Source organism: Cupressus sempervirens, chromosome 3, assembly GCF_028749045.1.
Source record: "Cupressus sempervirens isolate cs-2001-9-10 chromosome 3, ASM2874904v1, whole genome shotgun sequence".
Taxonomy (NCBI): Eukaryota; Viridiplantae; Streptophyta; class Pinopsida; order Cupressales; family Cupressaceae; genus Cupressus; species Cupressus sempervirens.
The window spans coordinates 537,320,716-537,333,017 of record NC_143120.1 but is presented as its reverse complement, the minus strand read 5'-3'; the positions used below and the strand labels follow the sequence as shown (position 1 = coordinate 537,333,017).

General features: G+C 39.1%; 1 protein-coding gene across 1 annotated transcript in view; it reads left to right on the top strand.

Annotated features, from left to right (window-relative positions):
* The window catches only part of LOC149567530 (peptidyl-prolyl cis-trans isomerase CYP38, chloroplastic-like), a 50,536-nt gene extending 40,712 nt beyond the window's left edge, over nt 1-9,824 (top strand). The window contains exons 4-7 of the mRNA XM_089820751.1: nt 7,809-8,044; nt 8,739-8,881; nt 9,141-9,212; nt 9,399-9,824. Of these exons, the coding sequence (XP_089676877.1) occupies nt 7,809-8,044; nt 8,739-8,881; nt 9,141-9,212; nt 9,399-9,626 (679 nt within the window). The 3' untranslated portion in view covers nt 9,627-9,824. The remainder of the gene's footprint in view (nt 1-7,808; nt 8,045-8,738; nt 8,882-9,140; nt 9,213-9,398) is intronic.
* Nucleotides 9,825-12,302: the final 2,478 nt, after the last annotated feature.

Genomic DNA, 12,302 nt, shown 5'->3' with positions numbered 1-12,302 from the left:
GCCATATGTGGAAGAAGTCTCTTACGAGCAGTTACATCACAGGTCACAGGAATGGTTGGTACAAGTGGCACATACAAGTAGTTAAAGAAGAAGAGATAAGGGAGATGGCACTGAAAGCAAAGGAAGAGATAAGGGAGATGATAAAGGGCAAGGGTGAGATGGCAAAGGGCAGCGAAAGCATTGGTAGGTTATGGCTGCCACCTCTCATCAATGGGAAGCAAAAAAGGTGGCCATGGAGGAGCCTGGAAGATAGAGAATGCAGAGCCAAGCACAGAGATGTCCTCCCATCCCTCTTCTTGCAGTCAAAGTTTTTTTTGTTGTTTTCATGTTCTACAGTCATCTGGAAGATGACTTATTTTTTTGGGGGGGATAGATGTAGTTGGAATAAAGTAACTATTATTTTTAGCACTCGTTTAAGCTAGTTGGGTTAGGTAGTTAGGAGGTGAGGGAATGCGTCGGTTGGTTGCCAACCAATCGACCCTTCTATAAGTACTTGGATGATTGCCAATGTACTGACATTGTTTTCTGGTATTAATAAAGAAATCATTTCCTTGTCTACTGGTATTGTGGTATTACTAGTACTAATGTGTATCTCAATTGTGTTATTCTGTATTTGTGAACTTAAGTGATATTTCCACTCTACATAATCATGGAAATAATATCAATCTGCTTCCGCCAATGCCAATGATTTTGAAATTTCTCATCCAATAGGCCCAAGAGAATGTCGACTAGTTGCTGCAACTTGGTTTTGATGAGGGTCCACAACCTCTTTCTCTTTATCAGGCTAGGAAGACATTTTTACTGTTGTCAGGTCTGCACCGAAAGATTTGCCTCCATAATCCTAATCTACACCTTCTGAATTTTCTACCTGTTTAGAATGTGCAGGCTCATAGCCACACTTCACATTTTGAAGGCCATGGAACATTCAGGCCTTAAAGGTTTATCCTTGACATGATGCACTTGTCTCTATCAAAAAGACAGCTCCCACCCTGCATCAATGATGATAAAGTTGTAATCCAACTCCAAATCTGCTACATAATCAATGTGGATTAATTACGCTTTCATAGTCATCTTAATGCTTCTTCCATAGCATGCTTTCTCTCTCCTTGTAAACATTACACCTACACCCCACAACAAACTTGTCACAATGCATCATCACATGAACCTCCTATGCTAGATTCGCCATGCAATCTTTAAATGATCTCCTGAAAAATGACCTGTCTTTATTGATAAAAAATCTTCAAGTTTAAATTCGTTAGCATTCTGGAAAGAATTTGGCCTCTTGATTTCCTTCTCTACATGTGTGAGAAATTTTGTAGTCATCCAACCTCATCAAAGACTTCGAAATATCATTTATATGCGGTTGAAGGTGCTAGGCTTCTATCCCCCACTTTTGAATGGCCCTGATTATGATTAAAGAGTCTCCCTCCAAATGAATGGATTTAAAGCCTAGTTGGATAGGCAATTGAATCCCAACCAGAGCTGCTCTCCCCTCCACAACATTGTTTGAACCTCTAGGAAGTTTCATAGCTCCCATCGCCATAGTGTTGCCCCGATGATCTTTGAAAATAACCCTTAACCCCAAGGCCCCTCCATTTCTTAGAGATGCCCATCAAAATTAACCTTGATCCAGCCTTCTGCTGGTTCCTTCCACTTCACTCTAGATCTGTCCATCTTTTGCATCCCATGGCAACAAGTATCCATCCTTCTGAAGCTCAGCCCCATCCATTGTGATTGACACCATTGGTCCCACCTAGAGAAAGGCGCTCGGCTGATGAATAACGTGTTGAAGCATTAACCACCTCTTCAATTGCCATATTGACCCTAGCCTGAATTCTTTCCATAGATTCCTTGCATTTTAAAAAATACGCCAATTTGCTCCTTCCACAATTCCCACACTATAATGTAAGAGAAAATTTTCCATAAGCAAGAGAATATAGATCGGGGCATTTTAGAAGGCCAACAGTAAAATAAGTCTTTTAGGGTGTGAGGCAATGGCCCATGCCATCCCAGCTTTCCATGAACCATCCTCCAAATCTCCATAGCAAATCTGCAATTCAATAGCAGATGATCAGCAGTCTCTTCACCCTGTTCACATAAACGACATTGTGACGGGCTAGTAAAACCAATTTTTCTTTTCCTATCATCAGTTAGGACCCTTCTCCCAATAGCCAGCCACGCAAAAGACCCTGCTTCGGGTAGGCATTCCTTCCCCCAAAGCGTCCTACTGGCCAATTCTCCTCCTGTAGGCCTCGAGACTGAATTTGATACCCTATCTTAACTGAATACATGCCACTCTTAGCCACACACCATATAAGTTTGACATCTTTGTTTGATCTAACCATCCGTCTAGCCTTAATTAAATTGATCAAAGTCTGCTTATGCTGAGTATATCTAGATCTTGCACCTCTTTCCATTTCGACTCCTCACCCAAGGGAGATACCGCCTTTTCCATGTAATCACCCCAAATTGTCTTCATAATCTGTTTTAGCTCCAAAAATTCATTTTCCTCCCCAACAGCTTTGTAGCCATTCCAAGAATCCTCCCAAAATGTAGCTTGCTGTCCATCACCCAACCTGCCATGTCAGGTGCTTAGTCACAACCTCCCTACATTCTAAAATAAAATTCCATTTAGCATAGCCCTGCAGAGGATCCCTGATAGTTAAGATCCTATTATCAGCTTGATTATCCAAATATTTAGCTCTCAGCACTCGAACCGACAGCAGATCCCAATTTTTGTAAAGTTGCCAGCCCAAATTAGCTCCTAGAGCTTTATTCATAATATCCCAGTCTCTAAGACCAGCCTCGCCTTGTTGTTTTGATTTGCAAATTTGATCCCAAGCTAACAATGGACTCTTGTTCTCATCCTTCCCCCCGATCTAAAACGATTTCTGCATTCTTTGCTCCATTATTTTGAGAACCTTTTTTGGAATCTTCATGCACATCATAGAAAACATCGGAATAGCTGAGACCTGCAGATGTTAACCATTTACACTGCCACCCTTCCATTCTTCTCACTCATTTGTCTATTAAATCTTTCCAAAGATGAGTTTTTGATGCTCCATCAAAAAGTGGGATCCCAAGATATTTATTAGGAAGCTGGCCAATCTTCATTCCAAAAACTTGACCGATGTTCTGTTGGAGCTGTAAACTGGTGCTAAGTATATTTTTGATTTCCTCCAATTCACACACTGTCCAGAAACTCTACTCTATTTGTTTAGGAGAGCCCGGATATGTCTTGCTTCCTGCATTGAAGCCTCCTGGCTAGATATGTATCATTTGCAAACTGCAGATGAGATAGAGCCTCTACACCATTAACAATTTTAATACCTTTCCATCTACCATCCTAGCCAGATTTTTTAATGAGTCTTCCCAACACTTCAGCCATGATGATGAAGAGAAAGGGAGAAAGAGGGTCTCCCTGCCTAAGACCCTTCGTTGATTCAAAAAAATCCTTAGGAGAACCATTAACAAGAATAGAAAAACTAGGGTTAGAGATGCAAGCATTCACCTGCCTGATCCAGTCTTCCGAGAAACCAAACCTCTCAAGCACCTTAATCAGAAACCCCCTATTGACTTTGTCATAGACTTTCCTAATGTCCAGCTTGATGATCATCTTTTGTAATTCTGCTGTTTTAACTGTGTCAATAGCTTCATGAGCAACAATAACCCCTTCATAAATGGACCGATTAGGAGAAAACCCACTTTGCTCTTTGGAGATGATGGCCCCCAAGATCATCTTCAGCCTGTTAGCAATCACCTTCGAAATGACTTTATAGAAAGTGTTGCATTGAGAGATCATGCAAAAATCGGTCTAGTGAAGATCTCTAATCATTTTTTGGAATGAGGGCAATGAAAGTGTTATTTAGATCTTGCAAGATAAAGCTACCAGCCATTGACTTTTCTACCACCTCCACAATATATTTCCCTAATAAATTCCAAAACTTCTGAAAAAAGATCGCAGGGAACCCATCTGGTCTAGGAGCTTTCTCCCCTCCCGTGCTAAAAACAGCACTCTTCACCTCAGCTTCCATGATCCGGTCATATAGCAACTTGTTCTGTAAGTCAGTAATGACTTTTGGAATTATTTGCACACCTCTTGGTCCTCTTCTGTGGGTTGTGGAAAGCCATTGAAAATATTGAAAAAATGTCTAGCTATTTGCTGATTAATATCATCTGGGATACTAAGCCACATCCCATTATGAGAGAAAATGGAAAAGATTTTATTGAAGGTCCTTCTCACCTTCACCGAATTATGAAAAAACTTGGTGTACCTATCCCCTGCTTCCAGCCATGTCTCTCAAGATTTTTGATGCCAATAAGTCTCTTTCCTTGTCAAAATCTCAGAATGTTGTTTCTTAAGTGCTACATCCTTAAGAAACTCAGCTTTCTACCATGCCAAAAGCGATGATTGTAGAATGTGTAAGGCTGCCAGCTCCCCCTCAATGTGGAACTTTTCATAGAAGATGTTATGGAAAGTTTCCCTATTCCAAATCTTTCGCTATTCTTTGACAAACTGGAGCTTCTTGAAAAACATGAAGGCTTTGTTACCAGGTTTTACTCGAGCGTTCCTCCACCACTCACCAATCAGATGCTCAATATCTTTATGTCTTAGCCACATTGTTTCAAACTTAAAGGGGCTGATTCCAGGGATTAATCTTCTTGAATATGGAGCCCAATCAGATAGTGATCAGAGCCCGTTAAGAGTAGGATTTCAGCATTATAAACCCAATCAGTTGCATCTCAGTCACCAGCCAGCAGGAACCTGTTGAGTTTCTCTGCAATATTGGAAAACCCATGTTGCCTATTGGTCCAAGTATATTGTCCATTTCTAAGAGTAGGTTCCACAAGGCCATTTCTCTAGCAGAAATCAACAAAATCCTGTTGGCTTTGGCTATTCCATCCCTTTCCACTAGCTTTCTCAGCGGGACTTAGGATAGCATTGAAGTCACCCCCAAGGATAAAGAGTTCATCTTCATGCCCAGAGATGATAGAAGAAAGATTATGCCACAACTGACGTTTCTGCATGTTCTTTGTCAGTCCATACACATTAATTGCATTGATGTTTGTCAGTAGCTGCATAGAAGAAATGCGAACCCATATCCAAGAGACATCCTGTCCCAACACAGTAATGTTAGCCGATCCACCATTCCAAAGAATACCAAGTCCTCCTGAGGCCCCTACAGCCTCTTGAAAATGACATTGCCATCTTGGAAATCTTGCAGCAAATCCCTTCAAGTCTTCCATTTTTAGTTTAGTTTCTTACAATAAAACCACATCCACCCTAGCTTGATCTAGATAATGCTTGATCAAGTGGATTTTGTCAGAGGCATTGCTGCCCCTGACATTCTATGACAGGAGCTTCATTGGCCCCGGGAAAGGGTATAGCCCTTTCCTGATCTCAATAGTTTTGCCTGATTGGTAGCACTTCCTGCCATGGCAAGTTTGGCTTGTGATGATTTAGGTCCCCTTTTCTTCCTTTCCCCTCCATTTGGTTTCACATTTGTGGCCGGGGTCTGTTCTATTGTTCTTTCCTCAAGAATATCTGGATCTCTGAGAGTCCAAGAACGTCCTGTTCCCCAAACTCTCCAATATACCTTCCTCATTGTCTGATTCCCGTTCCTTGCTGTTGTCTCTCACTCCTTCAAATGAAGTTTCCAAATTGCAGATTGGAGATTTTGGAATGTCTTTGAAAATCTGTGAACTATTTAAAAGAGATTGTCGGACTATAGAGCTCTCCCCACCCTTTGCAAGGATAACCCTGTTCATGTTGTTCACATCATTCTCCATTAGAATGTTACCATCAAAGGCCTCATAGTCTGTTGCAGGGTTAACTCGATCTGTCTTGAAATCATTGCAGAATATCATCGCCCAGGGCCTGCACCAACTACCTCATTGTGTCATCTTTTAAGCCAGTGTCTGCTAGAGGACTCCACTGCAGTGCCTCTGAGGACCACGTTTAACTTATGTGTCTATTACAGCTTCCCTTTCTGTTTGCCTCCAAAGGCTTGTGAGCACTGGTTTCAAACATTTCTGCCTGTATGATTTATCCCTTCTGAACAAACGATGAATCTATGGTTTCTTTAAACGACAGTTGCTCATAGTCTAATGTAGGGTTAACCGATCTGTCTTGAAATCCTTGCAAAATCTCATCCCCCAGGACCTGCTCCAACTACCTCATTTCGTCAATCTTTTAAGCCAGTCTCTGCTACAGGACTCCACTGTAGTGCCTCTGAGGACCGTGTTTGACTTATGTCTCTCTTACAACTTCCCTTTCTGTTTGCCTCCAAAGGCTTGTGAGCACTGGTTTCAAAAATTTCTGCCTAATGATTTATCCCTTCTGAACAAAGTGATGAATCTATGGTTTCTTTAAACGAGAGTTGCCCATCCTCCAGAGCAGCTCTGTTCGGCATCATGCTTTCAGCCGGGATAATGAGGGACGCAGATATATCCGTCATTCTGTCTTTGCTAATCCCCGTGGAAAGCCTCAATGCGTGATCCAACACAGCCTCATTCTCCTGTTCATTACCATTGTTTACACATCCCGTCACCCTCTCATCTGTTTCTACCTGGCTAATCACTTCTAATCTCTGCTGCCATTTTGCTTCACCTGAGCACAGTTCCACAAATTGTGGAATCGAGGGCACACTTTGACATTTGATTAATATCTTTGTATAAACTGATAGGTCTACCTTGCCTGATCCATATGTTCTTGTGGAAGATCCATTAGTTTTACCCATTGCAGGATTTCTTCCACTTTGGTCATTTTCGGGTTGAAGTTGTGTGTCCACTCAAGGACACTTATGCAATAGCCTTCAACCAAAAAAGGCCCACTTTTCAAAGCCCATTCCTTATCGATGGCAGCCACACATATTACCAAAAAGATACCATTTGCCAATGGTTTCAGTTGGCCCTCCTGTCCTAGGGTTTTGGAGCACCAAGCCTTCAGGGTTGGATATGTTGGCCAGAGGCCACTCCATTTAAGGACAAATGCATGATCACAGAGAAATCTAACTGGTTCAATCCATTCCCTGTTCTCAGTAGCTACTGAAGAAAAGGTAGAGTGAACAACACGAGGACTCACCGGTGACTTCTGAAATGGGTGGGGCTGTTTGCTTGGGTTTCCAGAACTTCTTCGCTATATTCGTAAACTGAAACCCATTACCCACGTTTAAACAGCTGTAACCCGCGTTTTCACCTGGGCTTGAGCTGTTCTATTGGCCGCCTGACCTTTCCACTTAGGGCTTCGAGTTCTCTACAATGCAGGGATTTTGTCGTTAGCCAATTGTTTAAACCCTCGATACTGCCTGTTCTGGGCATGCCAGGGAATAAACTCAGCATGCCTGCTGTGCGGCCAGCATTTTCCTGCGTTACCATTGTATCCCAGATCAGCATGCTGCCTAAACCCTCGATGCCTTCTTGACGCCTTCTCCATAACCATGTGGTTTTGAATATTCTCATTTTATCATTCTGATTTATTAGTAATATTACTTCTGCATATAATACATCTAGATTCTTACAATTCAGGGTTGTCATCTAGATATCTCTTGGCATCTGGATCTTAGTTGTATGATAAAACCTGTAGCATGTTAAAATTTGATTGAATTTTGGTTCATACAAATAAAATCCATATTATTCTGGTGATTGTCTTTTCTTAAACTTGAGGATGGGTGGATTCCTGGATCGTTTAAATAACCCAATTATTCTCGACTTACAATAAATTTATAGAATAATCAATAAGCATTAGTCTCATATTAATAATTTAGTTCTGTTATTGACTGCAGTTGAGGGGCATTGGATTTCTGCAGTGTTGAAGAAGATATGGTGGATGGCTTCCCGATTGAAGTGCCCAATGAGTACTCCAGCAAGCCTCTTTTAAAGGGGAGGGCGACTGTGGAAATGAAAGTAAAAGTCAAAGACAATCCCAATCTCGAAGATGTTATTTTTCGGTTGGTTCTTGATGGATACAATGCCCCAGTTACAGCAGGAAATTTTGCAGACCTGGTAGAGAGACATTTCTACGATGGCATGGAAATTCAAAGAGGTAATATTGCCCTAAATTATTTTCTCTGATGGTTTTTCACAAGTCTGAATTCATGACAGATTAGAACCGGGGGAAGAGCTAACTGTGCTCGCACCTGGTGTGTATCTCCCTAGATGGGGGTACATGCTTGAAATTGATCATGAATTAATTGTAGGCCCCATACTATTCTGAAATTGAGTGATCCAATGCATTCTCTTGTTAAAATTACGGCCTAGGAAGACTTCATTAATCTCTTAAATTGCTATAAAGTCACATGCTCAATTTTATATTCTTGGGACTTGTGAGAAGACACTCATGAATGTAATTTGAATTCATTGCATAAACCTTGATTGTATTTCAACTAGTTCTTTGAAGTGGAATACATTTCTCCGTTTTATGCTTGAATTTGCTTGATTCAACTATATAGATAATTATTTAACTGCCAAATAATCGTCTTCCATTATACATACCTGTCCTGTGATAGAAACTAACTTGTAAGCTTAGTATGAAGTTTTTTTATCCTCAATTGAAATTTCTATACAGTGCATTACCCTCTCTAGTTTTAATAGGTTATATTTGGCATCTCTGATCACAGATAAAAATTCCAGAAATAAAATTCACTTAGAGACTGGGTGGTCAAGTTACGGTCTTTTATTTGTGTTTTAGTATATAAAGTTCTTTTGACTGAATAAATTCATGACTGTTGAACTTGCAGCTGATGGATTTGTAGTCCAAATGGGTGATCCTGAAGGGCCTGCAGAAGGCTTTGTGGATCCCAGTACAGGAAATGTTCGTAAAATACCCCTAGAAATAATGGTGGATGGTGACAAATCACCAATTTATGGTTCTACATTAGAGGTAGATTATAAGTTTTCCTCATAAATACAATCACTGAAAGTGTAGTGTCTATCAAAGATTCTTGAATTATCCTTCAATTTGATTAATCTTGTTAATTTGGTTGCATTTTTCTTATACTTCAGTGTTACCGTTGCAAGGAAAATATCATTTTGTATTAGTTTTCTGTCCTGGTAGAACTCAGAGGAGGTTCAAAATATGAAAGATGCTTTAAAAATGGCCCAATGGAGCTAATTTACTTTTACCTTCTCGTGTGTGGCAGGAGCTTGGACGGTACAAAGCTCGGACAAAGCTTCCCTTCAATGCTTTTGGTACTATGGCAATGGCCCGAGATGTATGTATCCCTCAACTTTATATATTGCTTCTTATCACTCCGAGTGCTTGTTGCCTAATGATTATTCCTTACACAAGCATTCCAATGCTTCATAATTGGGCTATATTTCACTCTGAATATTCTTTCTGTTTTGCACAGAGGAGAAAATCCTTGCATTGACAAATTATCTCAAATTTTCTGAGACAGGAATTTGATAACGATTCTGCATCAAGTCAAGTATTTTGGCTTCTCAAAGAAAGTGAACTTACACCTAGTGATGCAAATATCTTAGATGGAAGGTACGCAGTCTTTGGATACGTGACTGAGAACCAGGATTACCTTGCAGATCTAAAAGTGGGAGATGTGATCGAATCAGCACGGGTTGTATCTGGCATTGATCAACTTGTTAATCCGAGCTACAAAATTGCAGTTTGATTAAAAAAGGGACAATTTTGTTTTCAAAATTTAGGTGAATATTGAATGATTCATATCATAATTGCTCGCCCATCTCAAACTATGCACACCACTTTATTCGTTCAGTCTTATTGAGACTGGTGACTGAAACAGGTAAACATTTCCTGTTGAGATCGATATGGATAACAATTTCAAATGATTTAAATTTTTTCCCCAGAATATTATACCAATGCCATTCAAGTGTATTGTATTTCTAGCTAGATGCACAGGATTTTCTTGTATTTCCTTTCTAGAAATGAAATGTATCATATAGTCCACCATGAAGAACATTTGTCTTATGGGTTAGTTTTGGTAGAGAAGCCTTTATGGGCAGGCATAGCTAGTGCCTTTGAGTCTACCTATCATTTCTTTTCTTGAAGCATAAAATGTCTCCGTACACTTTTCATGCAAGCAAGCACTCTAATAATTGAAAGTAACATTAATTCTGCACAAGATTGGCTAGATTTGACTATAAAGGGATTAAATATGAAGCGTTCATAACCACATGGGAAGGAGCTCCATTCAGAAAATGGATAAGGCTTTTGAATCTAGGTTTGAAATGTTCTTGCTGGCAAACTTTAACCCTGGAATTATCTTCACGCACAAATAATGTGTACCAAGGAAGCACAAATTTAATCAAGGGGCATAAGCGCCAAAGTTCCTGCCTTTAGTGTGGTGGTTATTGGGATAAGAGATGTGTGAAGTTGTACATTTAACTTTAAACTTGAAATGGAATGTCAGATGACGGGGAGAGCTTTTAATTTGTGAAGAATTGGCAAGAGATTAGTACTGCTTAACCAAATCTGGTTCTCAGGTACATAAATGTGTAGTGAGAATTTGCAAGAGGTACAATCCCAAAGATTCAATCCTACCAAGATAAGGAAAAATGGTCTTAGTTTGTCTTGAATCTCAAAGTTGCCTTTAAAATAAAAAAAGGCTTTCAAGTTTCAATTGTTTCCGTGAAAAAATATCCTCTTTAAAATTTTGAAGTAGAATTTTTTTACATGAAATCATGACATAGACACATTTTAGTGGTAATAATCTTTTATTTTAAATTTAGTTTACATAATCTAAGATTTATATCAATCTTATTAGATTTCCACAATCCATTGGAGTATAATTTGTGCTTCTGGATTTGATTGTGTCAAATTTTTTTAGCATCAACGTTTCGGATCACACTCTGTGATCCATCATCAGGATGAGAGAATGCCAGAATGAAAAAGTGAGCAGATCAAGCCAGTTCAGGGGTTAATAAAGGGAAAAAAAGAGGAGGGGTGCAGAAAGCGAGGTGGCTTGAGGAGAAAAAGAATAAAAATAAAAATGAAAAATAAAAATGAAAAATGGGGGATGGGGGGGGGGGGGGGGGGATTGGACCTAAGAAAGAGAAAAAGAAGAAGAAAGAGAAAATAAGAAAAAGGAAAGGTAGACACTACCCTTAGGAATTACAGAACCCAAAAGAATAATTAATCAAGGAGAAAAAATTAAAAATGAAAATTAATAATTAATAATATAAAAGAACAAAGCAGGGAGAAAATGGGTGGGGGTCAAGACGCCCCAACCATTGGGAAAAAGGGGAGAATAAAAAGAAAGAAAGAAAGAATATAAAGGAGAAGCTAAAAAAAAAAAAAAAAAAAAAAAAAAAAAAAATAATAAAAATGAAAAAAAAAAAAAAAAAAACACTAAAAAAAAAAAAAAAAAGAATAAGAACACCCAAGAAAGAATACGAAGTTATATATATATATATATATATATATATATATATATATATATATATATATATATATATATATATATATATATTTGTGCGTGTGTAAAATTTTTTGAAAATAGAACTCTATAAACAAAACGGAGGCATATATATGTATATAACTGTGTGTCTGTATACATAAAGATATATAATAGTCCTTAGCTATAAAAATAAATAAAAAATAAAAAATTAAAAAAATTAAAAATTAAAAAACTAAAAAACAGAGCGCTCCAGAATAAAAACTAAAATAACACACACACACACACAAAATGGAGTAGAGCTAAGCAAAAAGAAGTTTGTTCATCAAGAAAACAGCTAACAAAGAAGAAAAAAGAAGAAAGAGCGAGAAAGGAAGAAGAAACCAAGGAACCAAGAAAGGAAAGGATACAAGAGAGGCCTAGGAGCGAGCAAGACCAAGGATGAAGAGGAGAGAGAGGAAAAAAGGACGGGGAGGGGGAAGCTCAAGGACGGTGACGACTCTCCAAAGAACATAATAATGGTTGCCAAGACTGGCTCAAGGACCACCCATCGTCTTGATTGAGATTAAGGGGATGGTGGTTTATTTCGATGGCTTCCATTAACTTCCTCTTGAAATAGTTATCTTCCTTGACAAGGATTTGGGTGCTCTCCAGACAGATATGGTGTTTGGTGGCAGGTGAGTGCTCAGCTAGAGCAGATTTTTGGACTCTTTCATGTTTGATGTCTGCACTATGCTCCCTAATTCTAGTTTGGAATGAGCGACCCGTTTAAAGACTCTGTCCAGGATTCGTTTAAAGATTTTTTTTTTTTTTTTAAAATTTTTTTTTAGCTTCTCCTTTATATTCTTTCTTTCTTTCTTTTTATTCTCCCCTTTTTCCCAATGGTTGGGGCGTCTTGACCCCCACCCATTTTCTCCCTGCTTTGTTCTTTTA